The 26,245-nt window shown below is 45.3% G+C and overlaps 1 protein-coding gene across 3 annotated transcripts in view; it reads right to left on the bottom strand.

The window, feature by feature from the left end:
* The window catches only part of LRCH3 (leucine rich repeats and calponin homology domain containing 3), a 225,848-nt gene that overhangs the window by 57,400 nt on the left and 142,203 nt on the right, over positions 1 to 26,245 (bottom strand). For all 3 annotated transcript variants that reach the window (XM_029615406.1, XM_029615407.1, XM_029615408.1), the window contains exon 15: positions 5,781 to 5,834. In XM_029615406.1, the coding sequence (XP_029471266.1) occupies positions 5,781 to 5,834 (54 nt within the window). The remainder of the gene's footprint in view (positions 1 to 5,780; positions 5,835 to 26,245) is intronic.

The following is a 26,245-nucleotide window of genomic DNA, read 5'->3' as shown; positions in this document are numbered from 1 at the left end:
TCTGTCACTCTTCCCACAATTCTTAGAAGAGGTGAAGAAACGACCAGTGAGAGGGAGCGTATCAAGGGGCTTCCTGCAACCTCTCAGTGTTGAGGGGTCCAACATGGGAGTGGATGGAGCAGACTTGGATGAACCGAAAAGTTTCTCCATCTTATCAAGACTTGTTCGATGGTCTTTGGGGGTCATCTGGTCACACAGACTACACCCACGGACGTCGTGCGAGGCACCCAGGCAGAGGATGCAAATCTCATGCAGATCCTTGATGGACAGGGTCTATGGGCACAGACGAAAACTGGACGCCATAAAAGCTACCCGTGTGCAGTCTATGACCGGCGGTTACCGCAAGGCAAGGATTCAGGAATCCACCGCGAAAGAGAAAAAAATAGTGATTTAAGCTACCACCTGAGGAGACACTGACCGCGAAGGGGGACTCAGACGACGGAAAAATGGGAAAAAACAATTCTTTCGAGAAAATAAGAAACAGAGTGGAGTTCCATAAAGTGCAAGGCAACTGTACCGCGGAAAAGAAGAGACTGAAGGGGGACCTTGCGTGGACATGCAGATAGTAGTATGCTGGGCATGCTCAGTGTGCTGGTCAAAGCTTCTAGAATCTGACAAAAGTTTTCCATGCTGGGCTCCATCAGATGATGTCACCCACGTGTGAAGACTACTATCCTGTTTGTCCAAGGAGAATATATACTATATAATTCCTGATTCAAGACATAATCCTTTAAATATTGTATGGTAATAAATATTATTGTAAGAGATTGTAATCTGAAATCATCTCTTAAGTAACAAACATTTGTAGCCCAGACTTGGCTCAATCTGATTTAAAAAAAATGTTGCATTTGTATTCAAATGCAGGTCACCATGGTGAAGAGACTCAGGCTCTTGGTTATTTTCAAAGGCTAATTTAAGGGTATCTGACACCTCAAGATTTTCTACTAATGGTATAGGTTAGAGAGAGAAACAGCAAGGGTCATTACTAGGTAGCAGCATTCTCAGGTGCCTGGACCTAAAGAGCTCCATTAGGCTGAGAGGGCAGGTCCGTTTAAGCCACCCCAGGCTGGAGCTCATCCTCAGTTTCCAGTACCTGTTATTGACAACTTCAGCTTTGGTTGACGCTATGAAGTCATCTGGCTTGCTACTTCTGCATCACATGTGCTCCTGCTCTCGACATCCATAACATTTACTTTGGCTTCCTATCCTAGTGACACCGAAATCTGAATTTATCCTAGCTCTCTTGGACTGCTGTACTTGTAAAAACTGGAAGGAAATCAGATCACTAATAGGAATCAACTATATGCAACACATAGCACGTCTGGCATACATAAAGGAAAGGAAGCAGGTTAAACTGTGTTTAAACTCTGGTCTCAGACAGGCTGATGCTGTAATCTAGGCATTAAGAAACTGTATGCTGGTATTCAGCACACAATTTTAACACCCAGATTTTTTTTTTTTAAACTCTTAATGACGTAAGCTAATGCAATGCAATGCATCAGGAGTTGAAAACTTGCCTAAATTTTAAAATGTGCATTCGACATAGGCCGAAAATACATTTTAACTCAGGAAGGGGGGTGGAGGTACCCCTCACAGGCTATTGCGTAAGTGGCGGCAGCTGCCACCACTTAGCCAGATATTTTATTTTTAACATTTTTATTAACATTTTCTTCATAGTGTTGGAAACTTAACTCCAGTTCTGACATAGGAGCGCACTGTACTGTATTGGCCTGATTGTTGGGTGAAGTGCAATATCTGGATAGTTGAACACTCTTACATTGCATGGGCACATAAGCATGCTTGTGGGTGTCCATATGGGGAACATCTGGGATTGGAGGCGTATGGTGTGCATGTTCATTGGCTTGGATGACGTTGTGTGCGTTGGGACGAATTAATACCTAGCATGCAGATCTGGCTACAGATGATGCTTCAGCCAGTTTTGATTGTGCACCTGGGCGGGAATGACTAGGGCAAGTTACTGGGTTGGCAGTTTATTAATATTGTGTGGAAAGATTTAAGGATGATTTCTGTTTGGGTGCCTAATGTTATAATTTGCTAGTCTGATATTATTCTCCGGCCTGCTGAAAGGGAATTAGTCATTTGGGGGGTAGTAGGGCCAAGGCCAATCAACAGATTGGTTCTTGGTTGTGCTTGCTGGGTGGAGGACACATTAAGCATGAGTGGTCTTGGGACTGTTGTGGGGGTCTTTTCCAACATGATGGGGTACACTTGTCTTTTGTGGGACAAGATTTATTCCTTTCAGGAGGCCTTGGAGAGTTTATTGCTGAAGGAATCTGGGCTGCATCTTTGGGATCACAGAATGAATTTCTTCCTTCTGTGTCAGTGGCGGGTTGCCCAGGCTGGGCTTACGCTTCAGCGGGATGCTGAAGGGTTGCTGACTGGTGGTTATTGTCAGCCCTGGGATTTGGGCTGGAACAATTGGGTGCAGTTGCTCCAGGGACTGCGCCTCTTGATGGGATGTGGCGGGGCTGAGTCCTTGGGTGGCTTGGGAGCTGCCTATGACCTGCAGGCCAGCTGGCCTGGGGGTGATTATCTTGCTAGGGGTGTGGCAGATGACGGGGGTCTTTTTATTTTCTTGTTACTGGCTCGGGCAGTTTGTTGGTTTAATAAAGCTGCGGCCTATTTGATTCCAATACTTTTGTCTGTTTATTTAATTTGTTGGAGTTATTGTAAAAGGGCGGAGGCAAGGAGAGGCTGAAGTACTGATTACCCATGTTATGAATTATTGCCTCATCTTCATTTGCAATATGTTCTCCTTCCTCTGGAGAATCAATCACTCTCAGCATCTGGGTTTTTTACTTGTTTAAAAATAATTATAAGCTCTAAACCTTGTTCTTTTGGCTTGCTTTGCTATGTGGAAAGGACAAGCATTAGATTACACTGGGTTATTCAGCGTTGCAGCCTCTTCTAAAACATTTAGATGTAGCCATGTTTTAACGGCTAATTGCGTGAAATTGTAAAATTCTGAGGTCTGAAAATCTGAATTTTTCTGGCTTGAACACAGAACACTAGGTCCAGGCATTTCCTCACATGAATCTATACTCAGTGAAGGTTGGCCTTATCCCTGGTGTGTTTTGAATTCAATGTGGCTCCCATAACTGTTTCAATGTCTGTGCTTATGTGTTTAGATGTCCTGATCTTGAGGAAGATTGCTTTTTGCTGCTTATATGGTGGCTCCTTTTTAAATTATTTTGTTTGAACTGATTTTGTTTGCTCACCTGAAGTTGCCTCTGAAGCAGTGCAATCAACACAAGCAACAGGAGTTTCACTCTGACATCTCTGTTTCCTTCAAACATTCCTCTTAAAAGCAACTAAAACTTAGATGCAAAAGCTCAGAGAGACTTTACTGATTAAATGGACTTAGGATTTAACGGCCACGTCCTTCTGCTGAGAGGGGAGGGAGCAATTAAAATGTGGGCTCGCTCCTTCAGCCTTCTAACTGGGAGCCTGGCCATAATAAAGATACCCATAAATAAGAGCTTTCCTTATTAAAAAGTATTGAAAGGTTTCTGCTACACCACAACTACCTCACAGCAGTTGGAGGTAGAAAATACTGAATGTTAAGGGATTAACAAAAATAATTAATTCAATGGACATTCTACCCCTCCAAGTGCAGAGGAAAGGGATGAATACCAAGCGTTTTCTGGACAGGTGTTGCAGAAAAGATAAGGGAAAGCTGGGCTCAAACTGCTTACAGATGAAGCCACAAGCAGACACATTGTGGCCTTCAGCTGCACACTTGCAGCATTCCTCATGATTATCCACATGGGACGTTTTCTGGTAGCACTTTGGATACCTGCTGGTTTGTTTTTCAGCCTCGATCCAAAAAAAAAAAAAAAAAAGCACACAAAATGAAAGAAGAATTTTTTTTTGAATAGTGCACTGAGCTGAAAATACTGAACACAGTTCAGTGAAGCTGAAAGTGCAAATTTGCTTCAAGTTGGCAGCAACAACAAAAAGCACAGAAAACAAACAATTGGTGAAAAACCTAATTAGTGAAACTAAGAGAAAGAAAACAAAAACTTGACTAGAAAATATGTTTTTGATTACCAGAAAGGCCAAAAATATTTTAAAAAATGGCTAAAGGCCTAACATGGCAGTAGCAGTGGTCCAGCAAATGATGTCTTCCTCTGGAGAATGGCAGGTCTACCAGCATAGACTCAAGAGCTTTCTGGGAAAGTTCTAGAAGAGTCCTCATATGCAACAGAGATCATAGGTTCCATCAGTGTGGCTCACTGTATAAGGTTTACATTTTAAAATACCAACAGACAGTCTAGAGAGCCTTAGTTCAAACCCCCACCCTCCCAAAATCATATATTTCTTTAAGGGAAAAGTGCAACTTTGCTTACCTCTGGTGCTTCCTCCCCCCAAATCACTCACCAACTTTGAACAACAGATGCCTAATATCCCTCCAAGGGCCTACCTCCACACAAGGTTTGCAAACCACATCATAAACTGCCACACACAGAGACATTTGGTATCATCCAATAAGCCTCTGTTCATATTGATTCAAGGATAACAACACAGCAAACACCAAAATCTATGGAGAAACCAAACTGCAAAGGAAAGTAAGATACAAAAATGATTGATTTCCCCCTCCAACACAAGTGGAATATGGCTATTGCTCCATCCACCTTGAAGTGCTGAAAAAAGTGCAAAAAGCGGAATATAAGTAAAAATAAATAAATGTATTGCATACTGTTATTGTACAGCTCTGCCTTCCTTTCCTCTAATGGATACTGTATGTGACCCACAGCACAAGATAAACATGGATCAGGCAGAGGGTGTACTTTCCCTTCCGAGAAACATGTCAGCTCTCCACGTAGCCAGGCCATGCACAAGGCCTTTTATACTACTGTTGAGCTGTCGATTCTGTAAAATGCAGGAGGCGAGAGTATAGACTAAGACAATCTGAGGCATGCAGTCCATGCAGCAACATGTTCTACAGGCAAGAGGTGCTGCAATGTTGTGCTTTAATACAGCATCTCTCACCAATTCTCTCTACGGTTACACTACCGGAACGCACAGAAGCATAAAACATGATAAATTCTGCTTGGGTTCTAAAATCAGGAGAATGCAATGTATTTTCATTTGCAAGTCTGTGCCTCTGCAGTGCTGGCCAGACTAACTTTGAGGGCCTCTGGCCATGTATTGCATGAGTTTGCTGTTATTATCGTACAAATACAGTGAAACCTATTTGTAAGGTTTTTCCTGGAGTCCTAAAACCCAGTATATTTCATAAAGTAAAAATGCTCTAATGAAGGAATTTCCTAGACCAGTGAATGACTATGAAGCACCACTGGGCATTTTTATGGAAACTTTTGTCAAAAATTAATTCCTTCAACAGTATAACTCATAATTGAACTATAACAGTATAGTAATTTGATATAAATGTTGAATGATCTTTATTGTATATTGAATTCAAAGTTTATTGCATATTTCCAAATTTGTTAGAAGGAAAATTGATCTGGTCTTGATATAGCAACTTTCTTTTTTTTAAAGTAAAAATAGAGAAGCATTGTAAGAGGGTTTTCCTGCATACAAAGAGGTGCATTCAGGGAGTATCTGTTTAAATTGCTGCCAGAAATCACTGACTGACCAGGGTCCTCAGAGAGCACAATTAGGCAAGTAAGCTTATATTTCCCCCAAAGAAAATCTATCATGGTTTCTGCTATTTAGACCAACTAATCAGTGAGTCATAGTCATGCTCCTTCTGCACTCTAGATAAAGTAACAGGCCATTGCGTGCAGGGCTCTTACCACTAGCAAGGCACTATCGTCAGTGTGCTGGGCCCGCCAGAATGGAAAGGGACACTGGGGAGGGGGAGAGAGATGGAGCAATGTAAGAAACACACAAACATGGAAATAATACCAAATAGTAAAGACAATGGGGAAGAGACATTGCAGTATACAGTAAAAGAATGAATGGCAGAGAATATCATGGGACGGCATCTTCAATATGAAATTGCCAAACTCTGTCACTAAACCAAATTTATTTGTATCAGTCGTCTACCGTTTCTACATATCTATAATTCCAGACAGATGCCCCAGTTTGGATTGTTCCACTAAGAGCACTATTTAATGTCAGGTGGTATAAGGAAAGTAATATTACATTGATGGCAAAAAAAAAAAAAAAAAATCAGGGAGAGATGAACAGAATATGGCAGAGTTGCTTACCTGTAACAGGTGTTCTCAGAGGACAGCAGGCTGTCTCCTCACACATGGGTGACATCATCAAGATGGAGCCCTGGCCTGGAACTTTGATCTCAAAGATTCTAGAACTCTCAAACACCCCCTACTGAGCATGTGCAGCTGAAGTCATCCCCCTGTCCCCTGGGCAGAGTCCCTCAGTCCATGATACAGCTCACACATGGAGAAACCAACTCCCAGGGGAGGCGGGGGGGGTTGTTGTGAGGACAGACATCCTTCTATCCTCGGAGAACACCCTTTACAGGTAAGCAACTCTGTTTTCTCCGAGGACAAGCAGGATGGCAGTCCTCACACATGGCTGAATACCTAGCTATAGGCTGTCCGAGCAGGACAAAGCAGGAAACCGCACTGTGCTGAAAACACCGCCTCTCTCCCTTTTGCCTGAGAGGTAGCCAACCCACAAAGTGGACTAGGCAGGAAAAGAGTTGGGTTCTACAAAGAGAAAACCATAGAAAAGACTGCGACACACGCTCTACTGAGCATGTGCATCACTCCCCTGCCTCAGGAGCGCCTGAGGCAGGGGAGTGGTGTGAGGGACAAACAAGAAACATACTCCGCATCATGCAAAACATTACCAGCAGGGTTTCAGATCAGGAAATGACGACAACAGTATGTCTAGAACCCTCTGGATACAGGAAAAAGTCCAGAGATTTAAACAAGGGAAGGACTCTTGGACGAAGACCATATAGCTTTCTTCATTATTACAAGCCAACCGAAAAACCAACTGGGGCTCGAGAACTCCCCAAAAAGAAACTGCGGTCCACTGGCATCCGAAGGACAGAACATCTCTGCAGAAGTGTGCCCATGTTTGACTGATAGGCACAATGGGCAGAAAAACACAAGCAACGCTTGGAAGAATAATCAGCAACAACAGCAGCAGGGTCCATGAGAGACTCTATGAGCCAAAGCACCAGACATAGCTGACCATGCAGGACAGCATCAAGAGTTTCAGGAGATGAAAGGCAATACCTGAATGTGATCGCTAGCCCAAACCCCCGAGCAGGGAGATATGTTAGGCCTGAATCTCACTCACACTGCACCCTGCCAAGGGCAGAGCTAGCCATCCTGTCTACAAGATAGTTCAGGTGAGCAGGAAGTCACTTTGGGCAAGCTAGTGAAGTGAGAAAAGTGAGTTTGGTGAAAAAGTGGTGCATCTTTCCCTGCAGGTATACTAAGATATACCACAAACACCTTAGCTTTTCTCCCCCTCCCCCCCGAAATTCCAACTGGAAGTCGGATGTGCGAAGAACACAAGGAGGCAGATGCTGGACTGCTAGGGTAAGCATAAGTCGCTAGATTATATATCTCAACCCCAAGCGAATAACTCACTGCTGATTCCAGTAGGGAGTTACCCACAGAGATGGAGCCCTCAGCCTGCTTGGAACAGCTGAAAGAGTGAATTCCACAGGGAAGAAATCCAGAAAACCTCCACTAAGACAAGAACCCTAAGGGTACCAGGGCGGGGCAAGGGCGATCTCGGAACAGATTGCCCTGAACCTGGCTTAGGTACTAATACCTCAGCCATGATAGTCTATACTTCCCCCAAGGAAGCACATGGTCCAGTAAATAGAACAATTGTTGCCTGAACCAGGACCCCTCTCTGTCCACCGATAGGGTTATTCCTAAAATGGGGAAGTATAGTTTGCAAGCCACTGCAACCAAAAAGCAGCATTTCTGTTGTGGGGTCCCTCATCTCCCAACTCCCTCAACCATGGGTATGGAGATAGGTTAAAAGGCATGCTCGCCAACTAGATGGATTAGAATCCTCTTCACTGAGGTAGGGTTCCGCAGGCGAGAATGACTGGCAGTAGTGATCCTTACCAAAAAACACCAACTGAGCTCAGCAGATATCAAAGGTGAGACTGCGGGAGAAAGCCCTAATCTTCACCGGGGAGCTACTCTGGAAAGGCTCCCTTGTGAAACAGACCTGCTGCGACCTAAGGAGAGCACTACCGCTTGACTGGCTCTCGGATCCCACAAGGAATCGGGAGCAACGGCCAGTCAAAAGCAGTGACAAGGGAAATGGAGAATGAGGGACACCACTTGCAGGGATGTATAACCAGGCGTCCAGAGGGGAACCCATAAGAGTTGCCCTGGAACTCAGTGGAAGCCCCCCTTCTTGAAGGGACAGGAAAGCAACAGGAATCAGAGCCTCCCGATCCTGAAAAACCTGGCAACTCTCTTGTTGAAACTGGAGACACCATCACTAAGGTTCAGAAGCGACCAATCTGCCACTGGCAGCCATTCTCGGATGGGGAAGGCCACCACATTAATCAACACAGGGGCCCCAGCAAAAATTGTCAGATGACTGCTGCTGCCTTGCCCTGGCCTACAAGGAAATGAGCTGATTCAAAAAATCAAAGCTCCAGATCAGCAATAAACCTGCCAGGGACAGTGCCCCAGGGGCTTCCCCACAAAGAGGATTTGTGACACGGAAGGGGTAGAAAGAACATTCCTTTTCAGAGGAAGAAGAGTTTCGACACTACCCTCCTGATGTCCCCCTTAGGGTTTGACCAGTAACACAGTCCTAGGTCAGTCCTGTGGCTGCTGCGCACAACCTGTTGTGCCCACCACGAGGGAAATACATACACATATCCATACAGCAGAGGAAAAACTGGAGAATAGAGCCCTCTGCGGTAAAAAGCACACTGACCAGTACCCATACATTGGTATCCTTTCCTTTGTATAGATGGCAGCACACATATGACCCCACTCGCCGTGCCTGAGGGTAGAATCCCATGGCACAGAAAGAACCGCGCGCTAGAGTCGGTGGCTACGTGCTGTCATAAGGCAAATCACAGAGTGCATGATGACACTGTCCTCGCCAGTGCTCCCCAGTACTTTGTGGTGCAGAACTGATGAGGAGGCTGAGACATTGATGCAATGATGGCAGAGCTCTGGCATGGCTGAGAACTGCACAGACAGGGAGGGTTCTGCCTGCCATTGTCAGAGGCACTTGAAATAGATGCCTTGCTGTACTCAAGCATGCTGTGTTCCACAATCACCATAACACCCAGTAGAGGGCATAGGAAAAGTGTGTTGACGGCATCCACAGTACCACTAGGGTTCTGGGTGTGGCATGGTGATGGGTGGCATTCTGTGGTGTCACCCCCTCCAGTACCTAACACTTCAAGAAGCTGGACACACAGCCCTTGAAACTGCGTTGGGAATGGCTTACCGCTGTTTCCTCTCATGGAATGACCGCAGCGAAGTCCATGGTGCTCTGTGGTTGCTCATGCGGCAACCAACAGAGTCCACCGGTGCCTACAATGGTGACTGCACCCGTAGGACCCATAGCACCTTCGTGCTCATCAACAATGGATCACATCCAGGGCACGAGACGACGACGCACCTAAGGCTTTGACAGTATCAATAGCTTGGTGGCACCAATAAGAGACCCTGGTGCCCGAAGGCATCGATGGACCAGTGGTACTAAGAATGCCAGGGGAGCTTGCAGGCAGAGGCTATGCAGCCCCGACATGGCCCTAACATGCCTCGGTGCCCAGAGGAATCAATGACTACCAGCGCCATTGACTGTTCCTCTCGGCTCACCTATCCGTCCGAGGACATTGATGCTGCGAGCTCAATGGCGTCCCTTGCCAGCGGCAATGGGTGATGATAGCCTCACTAGCACTCATTAACACCAATGGTGCACGAATTCAGATGGGCCTCTGAAGCCTCCTAATCCCAGCAGCTCAGGGCCCCCGAGATCATCGGTATCCATGGTGCCCGATAGCCGTAGGCCAGTGATGGGACAGCACAATTCCCCTCAATACTCTGTCGGGACACTGCCAAGGAGCCTTGAGGGCACCAGATCACTCTGCCTGTATATGCCTTGGCATACCAGGGTGCCTCCAGTAAAGAACAACCCCAGCACTCAATGCATTCAAGGTTGAAGTCCCTGTTGCTCGAGGGCTTCAGTAGCACACAAGGGCTCCCAAGAGCCCCCAGCGGTCAATGGCCTTGGGGGAAACCAAGGCTCAATAGCCTCCATGCCAGCCCTGCACCTCAATGACAATGGGACAGCTGCGCACCTCGATAGCATCAAGGTCACACACCTCGACGGCCTAAAGGGTGGCCGCGGCATCAAGGCCACACGCACACCTTGACTGCATCAGGAGCATCGCTGGCACCGAAACATCCATGGCATGGAATGGGACCGAGACATCCAGGGCATGGACCACCAGGCCACCGAGAAGCCCAATTCACTTGACTCCGGTGCCTCGAGTCCACAAACGCCTACGGAACAAAAGGCCCTTAAGACTTCGAGGGCGGTCAGCAACCCTGATGGCATCGAGGATGCCCTGGCACCTTGACGGTGTCAAGATGACCATAATGCTCAATGGCAGTCCTGGTCCCCGACGCGGTCCTGACATTAATGTGTGACAGCAACAGCTTACTGGTCACAGAAGTGCACGGGCAACCATTACTAGGCATGGCACCGAAGTGCAGGAACAAGCTGCTTGCCCAGGCTCCTGCATACCCTCTCTCACAAGGAGACTGTACTGCCATACAGGCAAGCAGGAGGGAGGCTATGTCATCCAGGGCTCCTGATCATAAAGACTAGTTCCTTTGAATGTGGGGAGGATGAGATCCCCCCCCCCTAACAGGAATAGAGAGGTGCTCAATTTCTGCACTGTCTGAACCTCCATCGATGCCAACCTATTGGTGAAACATCAATCAACTCTTGCCTGGGTATTTCAGGCGAGTCCCAGGCTCAGCGGACTACACGGATTACCCACGGACTACATCCAGTCAGTCCTACCAGCACCTGACAAAGGTACAAAAACAGATAGAGCAAGGAGAGGACATGGATAGAAATAGACTCTGTCAGACTGCACATCGACTAAGGCTCGCCAGGCAGCTGGCAGACAGTGGAAAGAAGATAAAGGCACAGAAATAAAACTACTGTAAAATAAAGGAAAGAAAAACAGATGCAGCTCTAGAAAAAAATCACTTACAAAAACTATGAGGAGAGCGCAAAGCTGAATACTGTGAGACACACGCCTCCCATGATCACATGGCTCTTGGAAAAAAAGACTGAGGGACTCTGCCTAAGGGGCAGGGTGATGACTACTGCTGCACATGCTCAGTAGGGCGTGTTTGAAAATTCTAGAATCTTTGAGATCAAAGTTCCGTGATGGGCTCCATCCAATGATGTCACCATGCATGAGGACTACCATCCTACTTGTCCTAGGATGAAAGGATACATTCCTTTAACAAAAGGTGAATACACAGGAAATACAATTTTGTATAAAAGTAAATAAAGAAAATGGGCATATGATAAAGCAGAGTGATAAAGAAAAGCAGCAAGAAAGTTGATATTTCTTACTAGTTGGTAAAGTATTGTGATTGCTGTGTTAGTCCACTTGAATATGTAGAAATAAGGGTAAGCAAAACAAGCAGTAGGGGAAACACTTGTGGCTGGTTTTTGAGAGCTATGCTTCCTTTATCAGGTCAGGGAGGAAACAGGGCTGTTAAACTGAGTTTAACTAGAACAGAGTCAGCTAGGCCTTAGGTGTGAAACTCGCAAAACTGAAAGCAGGCAAAGCCTTGATGTTGGATGGGATGCATCCCAGAGATGTTCTGGTAAGTCAGCTGTAAGAACCTGTTCAGTATATACTTTGGAGATGGCAGATGTCCTGGCAGGACTAGAAAACGGCAGATATGTCCCTTTCAATAAACATGGCCACAGAGAGGAGTTTGGAAACTACAGGCTGGTAACTCTTACCTTGAAGGAAAGAACAGTGAACTATCTGCAATCCAGTGAGCTGCAGGACCCAAGGCAACACGATTCTACCAGGCACAGATCACATCAAATGAATCTGATTTCTCCGATTCGGTGACTAACAATCAGGCTAGTCACACAGTCACTGGATGTGGTTTACTTGGATTTCTGCAAAGCTTTTGATATTGTCCCACCTAAGAGGCTCGTTCATAACGTAAGCCGGATGGGGGTGCGTCCAAGGTGGTGAACTGGATTAGAAACTGGCTGAGTAACAGACAAACAGATGGAATTCAATTAGTGAAGCGCCTCAGGGATGAGTCCTGGAGCCAGTTTTATTCTGTAACTTTCTGAGCAATATTGAGGAGGGAATAGACAGAATAAGAAATGACTTTAGAAAGCTTGAGAAAATCAACTGGATGGCATCCACCTCAGTGAGATAAACATGAAACTGCAAACCTATTACTAGTAATCTGTGACCTATCATTAAAAATACTGGAGAACGGCCAATGCAGATTTCTAAAAAGGGCTCCAGGGGTGATCTGGGAAACTATAGACCAGTTGAGTGTGATTATATGTACTGGGACAAATGATACTCTTAAAACAAAATCACTGGCCAATATTTTTATACATAGACATGGCTTAATGGGGAAGCGTCAACACGGTTATAATCAAAGGGAAGTTTTGCTTTACCAATCTTTTCGAATGTTTTGAAGCTATAAACAGGTAGATAAAGATGAGCCAGTTGATGATGTGTATTTGGATTTTCAGAAGGCATTTGACATTATCATCCATGAGAGACTCCCCAGAAAATTAAAAAGTCATGGGTAGGAGGCAGTGTCCTATTATGGACTGGTAAGTGATTAAAAGACAGGAAACAGGACATGACTAAAAAGTCAGTTTTCCATATGGAGAAAGGTCATTAATGGCGTATCGTAGGGATAGGTACTGGGACGTGAGCTATTTAATATTCATAAAGGACAATGAAAAGGGAACAAGTGAGGTGATCTAATTTGCAGATGACACAATTTTAAAAAGTTGTTAAAGCAGTAGATTGTGAGAACTGCAGAAGGATCTTGTGAGATTAGAAGACTAGGTAACAATGGCAGATGAAACTGAAAATGTGGAAAGTGCAAAGTGATGCACATAGGGAAAAATAATCACAACTACAGGTAGAAGATGCTGAGTTCTGTACTGGGAGCCACCACCCAGAAAAAGGATACTGGAGTCCTTGTGGACAAAAAACTGAAATCCTCAGCTTAGTTTATGGCAGCAGGCAAAAAAAGCAAATAGAATGGTAGGAATGATCTAAAAAGGAATGGAGAATAAAATGGGAAACATATGGCTTCTGTATTGATCCTTGGTATGACTGCACCTTGAGTACTGTGTGCAGTTCTGCTCGCCCCATCTCAAGACAGACACAGCAGAACTAGAAAAGATGCAGAGGAGGGCGACAGACATGATAAAGGGGATGGAGCCTCTGTCCTGTGATGAGAGGCTACGCAGGCTGGGACTCCTCAGCTCGGAAAAGACAGGGCTGAGAGGGGACAGGATAGAAGTTTATAAAATCATGAGTGGGGTGGAACGGGTAACTAAAGGAGGGTTAGTTACCCCTTTTCAAATACAGCCAGGAGATTCAGAACAAATCATAGAAAGGTCGCTCAGCGCACGATCAATCTGTTGCCAAAGAATGTGGGCAAGGTGACAGTCACAATAGGATTTAAAAGGGGTTTGGGGAAACTCCTGAAGGAAAAGTTGATAAAACATCATTAGCCAGTTAGCTATTGCTATCCCTGGGAGAGTGCCACTAGAAACAGATCTACGTTTGGGGATCTGTGACACTGACTGGCCACTGTCAGACAGGATGCTTGGTTCAATGGATCAGCATGGCACTTATCAGCGAACTCGGTATACAGATTATCTCATTGACTAAACAATGGCCTTTAAGTCACTCTTATCCTAAACAGTACTAGTTTATTATTATTATTATTATTTTTATTTATGCTATTTACTTGTTTCTTGCTCTTTCTTAAATTGCTTTCTCGTTACGCTGTATACAAAGTTTGAGGCCTGGTCGAATGTTTGGCAATTAATATTCAATGCAAAAAAAGTGCAGAAATCAGAGAGGGGAATAAAATAATTAGAGGTAATTGCTGAGTTTTGTCCTTCCATAACCTAATCATTCTGGGTGATTTTAATCTTCACATTGACGATCCGAAACTGGTAAAGCCTGGTGAATTCATGAATGCACTCGCCTACCTGGACACAGCTCAAACAGCTGGTCACTCTTTGAACTTACTTTAAAACTGTTTATTGAAAATAAAACCCATGAACACAGAGCTCGACATAGCTTGACCATGCTTCAGAATCAAGGTAACATACAACACTCATGAAAACAGTTAACATTTTTTGTTATAAATCCCCCCAACCCATCCCTCTGCCCTGGGGGCAATCAGAAACTGGACAACAAATAGCAGCCAAGACCACCATGAGTAAGGATCCCATTGTCTACCAAAAGCCCCCAGCCTCCCTCCCCATCCCAACCCACACTGTGGATTTAATAATTGAACTTATCACTCTTAAATCTAGTTGGACCATTATTATTTAGTTGGTCAGATCTAGTTGTGACTTGCGATTCCCTGGCCAAAAGCTTCCAAATTGCTGCCTGGCTAAACTGACAATTTTCCTCAATTATGTGAGAATTTATCAGCTGAGGAGTTAAGATCTGGAATTTGGAGATGTGAAGGTCTGTTGAGGCCACTGCTCTGCTGAGAGAGGTTACAGTTAGAAATGTAAATCAGCAGAAAAGCAATGAAAATTGTAATGTCTACCAGAAAGGAAATGAAGAAAGTCTGACAAGAAAACCGCTTTGTGATGATTTCACTACCTTGTGAAGATCATAAAAACTAAAAAAGAAATTCTCTGCGAAAAGAAATCTAAGGTTAAAAATCCAGCTAAAGAAGTTGTTCTCCATTGTCAATTCATGTGCACAACCAAGAATTTATTCCACTCAAGCAAACTGTGATAAAATAAATGTGAATTTTTCTGAGAAGGTTAAATAAAATTAAAGAACAAACTGATCTGATGGACTTCTCTGACCTTAAGAATTAGGCTAGTTTTCTTGAATTTCAGAAAATCTCCCAAGATGATTTGCAAAATACATCCTCAGGCACAGCACAACCAGGGGAGGTGGCAAACCGGCAGTAGCAGGAGAGATCGTAGAGAGAGGCTGCAAGCTGCTGGCACAGCCCGTCTTCCGGTTGCATATGCACGCGCCCACAGCTTCCACTCCCCTCCCAAAAGGAAGGCCCATGGGGCCAGCCTGAAGACATCAGGAGATTGTGTGTGTCTGTGTGTGAGAGCCTGTGTGTTTGTGCATGTGTGTGTGTGTCTGTGTGAGAGCCTGTGTGTCACATATAGGCTCTCACAGACACACACACACATAATGTACCTGTGAGGGAGAGGGAGCCTGTGTATGTTAGAAAGAGGGAGTGTGTGAGAATGACTGTGTTATTGTGCATTTGTGAGAGAGCGAAGATAAAATTTGGGCGACCCTACCTCCCCAAACCCATGACAATTTCAGGGTGACAGGAGATTGTTTTAATCCTTATTAGTTTTAATTATTGGGTGTAATTTGATAATTCTGCTCTTTTGAAATATTTTTTTGGGAGGGGAACAGAACTTTTTTAATTATTGGATTTTTTATTCATCAGATATTTAGAAAATTTTCTTGATGTTTGGGAAATTTTGTATATTCTATTCATTAACTGTTTGAATTTATTCTTTTTATGAATATGATTTTACTATGATTGTTTTATATTTCTTGATTTTATTATTTCATGTTTTTATGAAGAACAGTAATGTTTCTGTTTTTCCATTGTTGCTCTGCATATAGAGCCTGGCTTGTTGTGGGTTCCAGTTCAGTTCTTCTCAGGATGTTGTTTATGTTTATACCTCCTGATCTCTTTATTCTGTATTTGGTGAGATTCTCTCTGTATTCTGCATATGTGACAGAGGTGAAGTATTTTGCTAGCATGTAATTTCTGGGTAGGGATCTATAGCAGCCTGGTTTCTTAATAAGAGTTTTATTGGTGTTCTAGGGCCTGGTGTAATATGTGAGGTGCTGTCTTTTCATAGATAAGGTTGTTAGGGTTGTTTTGGTGTGGGAGGTTTACTATATTGTAATGGTAATTCTGTTTATTCATGGCTTTCTGAGGGCCAAGCTCACACCCAATACACATTACAAAAACTCTAATTCCATAGGAGTTTCAAGTGTCTTTTTTGCAGATTTTTCAGGCAGACACCACAGGAGTGCATGTAAATATAATGTGGTGTGTTATTTTTGCCTCAGCAGACTGTACTTTTGAATGTTCTTTTTCATGTAAAATGTACTATAAATGCATAATTTGTGTGTCTGTAAAGGGTGTGGGGGTGGCGTGTATGCAAGGCTGTAAGGTTTGCCTAGGGCACCTAATACCCTTTCCCTATCCATGGGTTCTGGAATGGAGGGGGGGGGGGGGATGTCTGTTTTAAAAAATATAGATTGCAGGTCGGAGCTGGGCTTTATCTGATGGGGCCGGAACAGACACTGAATTAATTGGGGGGGGGGGGCGGCGGCGCAGCACAGTAATTTTTCGCATAAGGCAGCAAAAAGCTAGCACCGGCCCTGGATATCTTTACAAAAACAAATTTTACAACTTGTCCATCTCATTTAAATTAGTAAAGGGAGGGAATCTTTAATGGATTGGCTTCCCACGTCTATGGGAAACAGGCATTTTCCTGTGTGATAAAATCAGCTCCAATAAGAAACTAGGATTAGATCCAGATATCCTAATGTCCCACAGGCTCAAATATTTCATTATCCAAAGCTTTCTTGAGGGACACAGTACGGAAGCAGTGTTAGTCATGACGTAGAACACACTCTAGTTCGTTACGCGAAGTACCATTTACAATCACTCTCCTCAGTTGCATCACACCATTTTGTTAAAACATTTGTAAGTGTTACTTTTTGGAGGTCAGTGCTTTTAGAAGATCTATGCTCTGCATTACAACGTTTTATACATTTGGAGTTCCTCAGGATTTGGCAATTACTCCTAAAACTTTCTGACTCACTTAATTCACTGGTTATCAACTTTTCTGCTATGTGAATGATGTCCAGTTAATTATCCTTCAGGTATAAGCTAACAACACTGGGGCTATAAATCAAGGTCTTGAGTCCAGAATCTCTTGATCAAAATGTAAAATCTTCTTTAATTTTGGACAGATTTATTCTGGTATCAGATGAATATGTTAAAAGCCTTGGAGTAACATTTGATTCTTTGCTTATGCTTGAAATGTTTTGAACATTTCTAAAAATACTTTTTCCTTCTTTATCACTTCTTGATAATAGTCCAGACAACTGTACTTTTTCACCTTGACTATTGCAATGGTCTTCTAGTTGGCCTTTCTGTGACAACTTTAATTTGCAGCTGATACAAAATATTGCTGGCTAGACTTCTTCCAGACAGCAGTCCGAGACAGCTTTCACTCGTGTTTCATAGCCTGGTGAATTCAGTTTAAGCTATTATTGGCCTTTAAGGGAATGTACATGTCTGGACCTTTGTACCTGTGCTCCCTTGTTGAGGTTAAAATCAGCTGTTAGACAATAAATCTTCTCAGGACTCTCTTTCAGTATCATCTCTGAAATCAATTTGATTGTCCTGGTCTAGACAGCATGCATTGTCCTGTTATTTATCTGTTTGCCCACTGAGGACTGACACTCATTGCGTGGGGGAATTTATAAGAATTGTCAAGAACCATATAGACAGGTCTATTGCATTATGGAATTCTGTGTTTTTTTGCCATATATTACCTTAATTTTATTAAGTAGTTTTGACCAATTCTAATTTTATAGTTATTTTGTTTACCTGACAGATTTTATGTAATTGATTGGCGATTGCATAATTTAAATTCTTATGTTTTAACTTGCAGTGAATGATTTGAAGTGAATGATTTATAGATTTTGTATTGATTTGTCTAATTTTGATTAGAACTGTTGAATTCTGTACTTTGTAAATTTTAATTTTTGTACCATACTTTGAGGTTTTATGTTAGGCATTTTATAAATAAATTGATAAAAGCTGATGTGCAGCAGCCAGGAAAGAGACCTCAGAGTAAATATTGTCTGATGATCTCAAGATAGTGAAACAGTGCAACAAGATGGTGGCCTGAGCCAGAGGATAGAGTGTATATGGAGGCAGAGTTAGCCAAAAAAAAAAAAGAGGGGTGATAATTTTTCTGCACAGGTTGTTGGCGAGACCCCACCTAGAATACTGTGTTCAGTTCTAGAAGCAGTACCTCTGAAAAGAGAGAGATCAGCTAGAGGCAGTCCAGAGAAATGCAACCAAAATAGTCCAAAGTCTGCACCAAAAACCTGAGTGGAGAGGAGAAACGGAAGGGATACAATAGAGACCTTTAAATTCATGAAAGCTATTAATAATAAAGAAGTTGTAGGACTTGGGATCATAAAATGAAGCACTAATGAAGTAGACTGAGGAACATGAGAAAAAGCAAATGTTGCTTACCTGATGTAACAGGTGTTCTCACAGGACAGCAGGATGTTAGTCCTCACAAATGGGTGACATCGAGGATGGAGCCCACCACGGAAAACTTCTGTCAAAGTTTAAACAGAACTTTGACTGGCCCCTACTGGGCATGCCCAGCAAGGCACTGACCCTGCAGCCAGCAGGGGTCTCCCTTCAGTCTGATTTTCAAAGCTACAGGCAGTGCCTAGAAAGTAAAAATAAAACGAACCCAACACCGCGGGGAGGCGGGCGGGTTTCGTGAGGACTAACATCCTGCTGTCCTGTGAGAACACCTGTTACATCAGGTAAGCAACATTTGCTTTCTCACAGGACAAGCAGGATGGTTGTCCTCACAAATGGGTGAGTACCGAGCTGAGGATGTCCCGACTTGCACCAAATGTACCCAACGGTGTGCAGCAGGCACAACAACTGAGGAGAAATTTGGGAAAGGGCATCCGCACCCTACCGGGTAGGTGGAAGGGTGTTGGTACATCAGGTTGGAAAAAGGTTACGCAAGACAGACTGGCCGAAGATGGAGTCCTGTCTTCCAGCCTTGTCCAAACAATAATGGGCTGCAAAAGTATGGAGAGAAGTCCAGGTTGCAGCTTTGCAGATGTCCGGAAGCGGCACCGATCGAAGGTGTGCCACTGACGTCGCCATGGCCCTCACAGAGTGTGCTTTAACACGGTCTTGAAAAGGAATGCCAGCTTGCTCATAGCAAAAAGAAATGCAGTCCGCCAACCAGGAAGAAAGAGCCTGCTTACCCACAGGTTGTCCCAACTTATTAGGATGGAAAGAGACGAATAATTGAGTGCTCTTCCTGTGGGAAACTGTACGGTCTAGGTAAAAAGCTAGAGCCCGTTTACAGTCTAGGGTATGCAGGGTCTGCTCTCCAGAGTTGGAGTGGGGCCTGGGAAAAAAGATAGGTAGTACGATAGATTGATTGATATGAAACTCCGAAACTACCTTAGGTAAAAATTTAGGGTGAGTGCGGAGTACCGCTCGGTCCTGCAGGAGCTTAGTGTAAGGCGGATAGGTAACTAGGGCCTGTAATTCACTAACCCTGCGAGCTGAAGTAACAGCCAAAAGGAATAACACTTTCCAAGTGAGATATTTCAAGTCACAGGAGTGCAGAGGTTCGAAAGGAGGTTTCATTAGACGACCAAGAACCAGGTTAAGGTCCCAGGATGGGGCCGGAGGACGCAAGGGTGGCTTTAGATGGAGTAAGCCCTTAAGAAAGCGTGTTACTAGGGGTTGTACTGAAATAGGATTACCCCCAATACCCTTATGGAAGGCGGCTACCGCACTGACATGCATTCTGATAGAAGAGGTTTTAAGACCTGATTCAGAGAGATGCCATAAATAGTCCAAGAATTTGGAGATTGGACAGGAAAGGGGATCAAGGGACTGAGAAGTGCACCATGATGTGTACCTTTTCCATTTGTATGAGTAAGACTTTCTTGTGGAAGGCTTTCGTGAAGCTATCAGGACTCGAGAAACGGAATCTGAAAGGTTAAATGGTTGAAGGACTAACCTTTCAACATCCATGCCGTCAGGGACAAGGCTTGGAGGTTGGGATGGAGGAGGCATCCGTCGTTTTGAGTGAGCAGATGCGGGTCCATTCCCAGAGGAATGTGCCTGCGGATGGAGAGATCCTGGAGTATTGGAAACCATACTTGGCGTGGCCAGTAAGGTGCTATCAGGATCATGGTTCCTCCGTCCTGGCGTAGCTTCACGAGAGTCCTTGACACAAGAGGGAGTGGAGGGAATGCATAGAGCAGACCGGTTGTCCACTTGAGGAAGAAAGCATCCCTCGGCCGAGAGTGCTGGCTCCGAATGAGAGAGCAGTAATCGTGCACTTTGTGGTTCTGAGGGGACGCAAAGAGGTCTATGCGGGGAGAACCCCACTTGTGAAACAGAGAGGTCGCTACCAGAGGATCGAGTGACCACTCGTGTGGGTGGAAGAGTCGGCTCAGCTGGTCTGCCAATACATTGTCTACTCCCGGCAGGTAAGTGGCCCTGAGGTACATGGAGTGGGAGAGGGCTTCTGCCCAGATCTGCGCAGCTTCCTGACACAGAAGGAAGGAGCCTGTGCCTCCCTGCTTGTTTATGTACCACATGGCCACTTGGTTGTCCGTCTGGATTAAGATTATCTGATGAAAGAGATGATCTTTGAAAGTGCGGAGCGCATAGCGGATTGCTCGAAGTTCCAGGAAATTTATCTGGTGTTCGGCTTCCTCTTTGGACCATAACCCTTGGGTTTGAAAGTCGTCCACATGGGCTCCCCAACCGATGTGAGAAGCGTCGGTGGTTAGGATTACTTGCGGATCCGGTGGAAGAAAAGGTAAGCCCTGAAGGAGGTTGACCTGAGTCGTCCACCAGGTTAAGGATAGGCGCAGCGCTTGTGTGACTGTGACTATGGAGGACAGAGGCTGAAAAGCTTGAATCCATTGGTGTCGTAGAGTCCATTGTGTTACTCTCATGGCTAGTCGGGTCATGGGAGTGACTTGAACCGAGGATGCCATGTGTCCTAGGAGAATGAGGAACTGGCGAGCCGTGGCAGTGTTCTGAGACTGGAGCTGGCGAGCCAGGGAGATTAGGGTGTGGACCCTCTGAAGTGGAAGGTAAGCCTTTGCCTGTAAGGTGTCCAAGTCTGCTCCAATGAAGAATAAGGTTTGAGACGGGACTAAGCAAGATTTCTCGTAATTGACAAGAAACCCTAAGGAAAGGAGTGTTTGAATTGTCAATTTTAGGGAGGATTGAGCTATCTGTTGGGTGGAGGCCCTGATTAGCCAATCGTCCAGGTAGGGGTAGACGTGGACACCTTCCTTCCTTAAGAATGCTGCTACCACTACGAGACATTTGGTAAAGACTCGTGGGGCAGAAGCCAGACCGAAAGGTAGGACACGGTATTGATAATGGTCGTGGCCTACGAGAAACCGCAGATATTTGCGATGGGATTGTGTGATCGCAATGTGGGTATAAGCGTCCTTGAGGTCGAGAGAGCACAGCCAATCCCCTCTTTGTAGCAGAGGGAGCAGTGCGCCTAGGGTTACCATTTTGAACTTCTCTTTTTGAAGGTATTTGTTGAGGGCTCGAAGGTCCAAAATGGGACGTAGTCCCCCTGATTTCTTTGGTATTAGGAAGTATCTGGAATAGAATCCCTTGCCTCGTTGAGAGGGAGGAACGGGTTCTATAGCATTTGATTGCAGAAGAAGAGACACTTCCTGTTGTAATTGAGCCAAATGGGTGGATAGACTCCACGCTTGAAGAGGCGGGGAGTCTGCCGGAAGAGTTATGAAGTTGAGGTGGTAACCCTGTGCGATAATTGTTAGCACCCACTGATCTGAGGTGATCTGCAACCAAGGTTGTAGAAAATGGTACAGTCGACCTCCTACAGGAATGTCTGGAAGAGGGGTTTGGCATGTGTTCCCTACAAGGGAGTCAAAGGCCAGCCGCAGGCCCCGGTGGAGGGGCTACAGTAGGCCTTTGTTTCCTAGGCTGACGCGGCTGAGGCCTAGTAGAGGATCGAGCTGGACGAGGCCTGGCCGATGGAGGGTAGTAACGGCGTGGCCGAAAGAACGACTTCTTAGAGTCCTTCTTAAGTGGTTGTTTGGAGGAAACCTCAGACGGAACAGAAGAAAGTTGTTTCAACGTCTCGTGGTGATCTTTTAATTCAGCTACAATTTGCTGAATTTGTTCCCCAAACAAATTGTCCCCTAAGCAGGGTAAATCCGCTAAACGATCCTGGACTTCTGGGCGAAGGTTGGATGATTTTAACCAAGCCCAACGTCTGGCCGAAATGGCAGTGCTGAAACCTTTGTGGAGGCATCAAAGATGTCATAAGCCGTTCTGATCTCGTGCTTCCCTGCTTCAAACCCTTTGTTAAGAAGGGCCTGAAGCTGTGGCTGGTATTGGTCAGGTAATGTGTCAGCAAAATCTTGCATCTGTTTAAGGATGGCTCTGTTATATTGCGTCATGTAGAGTTGATATGAGGCTATGCGAGAAATCAGCATAGCTCCATGGTACACTTTCCGTCCCACACTGTCCAGGAATTTATTGTCCTTGACCGGCGGAGTGGAGGAGTGTGGCTTTAGACGCTTGGCCTTTCTTTGTGCGGACTCAACCACAACAGAGCGATGATCCAGTTGAGGCTTTTGAAAGCCTGGTGCTGACTGGACGAGGTATGTGGAGTCAGCCTTCTTGTTAACTGGTGATACAGATGAAGGAGATTCCCAGTTTTTCTTTAAGAGATCGAGAAACACCTGGTGAATGGGGATGGAAGCGATGATTTTTGGAGCATCCAAAAATTGAAGCAGTTCCATCATCTGGTGTCTGTCATCGGTCTCAGATTGTAGCTGAAAAGGTACAATTTCGGACATCTCCTTTACAAAATTAATAAAGGAGAGATCCTCTGGAGGAGATCTTTTTCTACTCTCTGTAGGAGAAGGCGGTGATGGTAAATCTGTGTCAGAAGATGTATCATCACCCCAGGTATCATAGGGATCACTTGGGGGTTGAAGCCCCGATGGACCAGGTTGAGGATCCAAAGGCATCGAAGGAAACCTTGGAGGAACCGGTGGTACAATCGGTACTGGGAACGGCATCGAGGGTTTCGGTGCTGCCGATGGAGTCTGTGCCGGTCTTGGAACCGATGGAGTCAAAGGATAAATCGGTGGAGATATTCGAGAAGGCACCGATGGGACCACCCCGGAAGGGGGAATCAGGAACGGTGTTTCTCCCGCCGATGAAAATCCAGTCGGAGACGATGGCGCTGTCGGTGCTACTGGAATCATTGATGGAAGGGCATGTACAAGTGCCTCCATACGTTGTAGTAGCGGTGCCAGCGCTTCCACCAAAGGTTCGGTGGTCGGTTCCTTCCTCGGTGGCGGAGTCGGTGCCGGGGTCGATGCCGGTGGCGGTGCCGGAATCGGTGCCGGAGACGGTGCCAATGGAGGTTGGAATTTTTGCATCGCTTTCTCGATGGCCTCCTGGACCAGCCGGTCCAGTTCTGCCCGGAGACCAGGGGTAACAATACCCGGCTCGACGGGAGAGGGAGGCTGAGGCAGAGCCGGAGGGACCACCGTAACCGGTGGGATCACGGCTCCCACACCCCGAGAGGGTGAGGGTTTCCTCGATGCCTGCGAACGAGACGTGGACGGTGCCAAGTCTGATCGAGGCCTCTTAGTCGGTGGCTCGGCTTGTTCAGAGGTCGATGACTGTGGATCCTCGACAGGCCGAGACTTGTGCCGTCGATGGCGATGCTTGTCCTTCCGGTCTCCTCGCCCATCCGGGGAGGGGACAGGAGTCGACGGCCGAGAAGTCATCGATGGTTGACGGTCACCGGAGGGTTGACGATGGTGGTGCAACTTCGACGGTGCCGGTTCCGATGACGTCGATGCTATCGATGGCGTTGGGGTGGGTGCATGGAAGAGGAGCCCCATCTTCTCCATCCTGGCTTTGCAACCCTTAGGTGTCATTAGGGCACATTTGGTGCAAGTCAGGACATCATGCTCACTTCCCAAACACAAAACACAAACCCTATGGGGGTCAGTGATTGACATAGTCCGGGTACAATCCGGGCATCGACGGAACCCCGTCGCCATGGCTTAAGGCCAAATTTAGTCGCGGGCTCGGTAATTGCCAACAGGCCTCAAGGGCCAAATTCGACGGTAGTCGAAGAAAAAAGGCAAAAAACTTACCGGTTTCCGCGGAGGTGACAAAAATTTGTCGAAGGGAGACCCCTGAGGGGCAAATTTTCTTCGGAAAGAAAAATACCGAATTCCTGTCAGGAACGTGGTAAGAGAGCTCCTTTCACCGCGTGGCAACTGCTGCGCGGAAAAAAGAAGACTGAAGGGAGACCCCTGCTGGCTGCAGGGTCAGTGCCTTGCTGGGCATGCCCAGTAGGGGCCAGTCAAAGTTCTGTTTAAACTTTGACAGAAGTTTTCCGTGGTGGGCTCCATCCTCGATGTCACCCATTTGTGAGGACAACCATCCTGCTTGTCCTGTGAGAATGTGTTTTACCTGAATCGTCTTTCTAGAAAGGATGGTGGAAGCTAAAATGACAACAGGCTTCAAAAGGTTGTGGGATAAACACAAGGGATCCTCACGTGCAAAAACTGAAGGGATAGCAAAAATATGCTCTAGGGGCATTGTAGTCCATTGGGGTAGCCACAAGGTAATCTGCAGAGAGAGAGAGACTGCTGCAACCCTAACAGCAGTGACAAGATTATATCAGGCTTCAGAGGTACTGGGGTAACTCATAATTCAACAGTCATAGGGAGGCTGAATGTTACAGAAAATGGCTCTGCAAGTTTTGGTAGCTGTGTGGATTATTAGAAAACTCTAATATGGCATGAAAGGGACCTGTGTGTTGGCCTTGTAAGAATCAGAGGAAGAGGAGAAGGTCTAAAAGAGCCTTGCAATGGAGACCTGTATTTTGACAGATTGTAGGAAAAGATATGTATGTAATGGGGAGCCGTATTAGTTGAGTATGGAAATGTATATGCTTATCTACCCAAAGTGGAAAAATTGCAACTGGGCAGACTGGACAAGTCAATTTGGTCTTTTTGTGCTCTTGCTTACTATATTAGGTTGTCTGCATTTGCTGGAAGGCTAGAACTGGCAGAGCAGGCTATATTTTTTTTCCAGTAAGGAGGATGAATTACTGAAAGAAATATACCTTGCTCTCCCAAATTCTAACCTTCCAGCAACTACCTAACTGAACAAAAATCTACTAAGCTCATAAATGCAAGAGAACGGCACAAAACTCTGCAAGATACTACAAAGAACACTTCACAGAATCCTACATCCACCCACACAGAAGGATGTTCAGTTCATATTCATGCTCCTCAATGCTACAAGCCAAAAATTAGGACAAGAAAAAAATCCACATTACAGAGAAGATCGTGACATCAGCAGGTAAACTGTTCTCAAAGAAATATCCCTCCCTTAATGACCTCACAATTAGGGCACTTAAAGGGAATTTTAGGAGCACATTAAGACAGAAAATAGATCAGGACACTTTCATTTCTGCCCGCCCTTGAGCCCACAGCCACTGTAACTGCACTCTTTCCTCAGGACCTGATGAAGGCAGCATAGCTCTTGAACACTGTGTTTAGTTGCTTTGATAAAATGTTTCTTCAGCCTAATTTTAAGGCTCTTTGCAATCACTGTGTGTGTCTGTCCTTGAACCCCACTAACACCTTTCCAATTCGGTGTCCTATTTACAAAACACTTTCAGCAGAAAAGCAGGGGGGGTGGATTCTGATGGGCATTTCCATGAATATTCACTGCAGTTCTGGTCCCCTAATAACTTCTATTGCTTAGCATCCAAGCCACATCAAATTTGTACATGGCAAGGGGTCCAGGACAAACATGAAGGAGTATTTTTTGGAAGAATACACCTGCTAATATCTTTCTGGCAATTACACCACCTAATAACTTTTGTGGTTCCCTTTGACAGACATCAGATTTTCGGGACATGAGGATGGACAGGATTTTCTTTTTATTCCCATAATTGACGAATATGTACACAAAATTGTTGCCTAATATCCTTCTGGTTTTGCATCTGAGCCAAGCCCAACTTGACAGTACATGTCAGGGATCCCTCCAGGATTCTGGCAGAGTATATTTGAGGGATCCACAAATTCCATTAATATACACATGCAATTACAATGCAATTACACAACCTAACACTTTGGGTTTTCACCTGAGCCACACCAAAT

This window comes from Rhinatrema bivittatum, chromosome 9 (genome assembly GCF_901001135.1).
Source record: "Rhinatrema bivittatum chromosome 9, aRhiBiv1.1, whole genome shotgun sequence".
Classification (NCBI taxonomy): domain Eukaryota; kingdom Metazoa; phylum Chordata; class Amphibia; order Gymnophiona; family Rhinatrematidae; genus Rhinatrema; species Rhinatrema bivittatum.
Note: the sequence above shows the minus strand (reverse complement) of the source record. Positions and strands in the feature narration are given on the sequence as shown.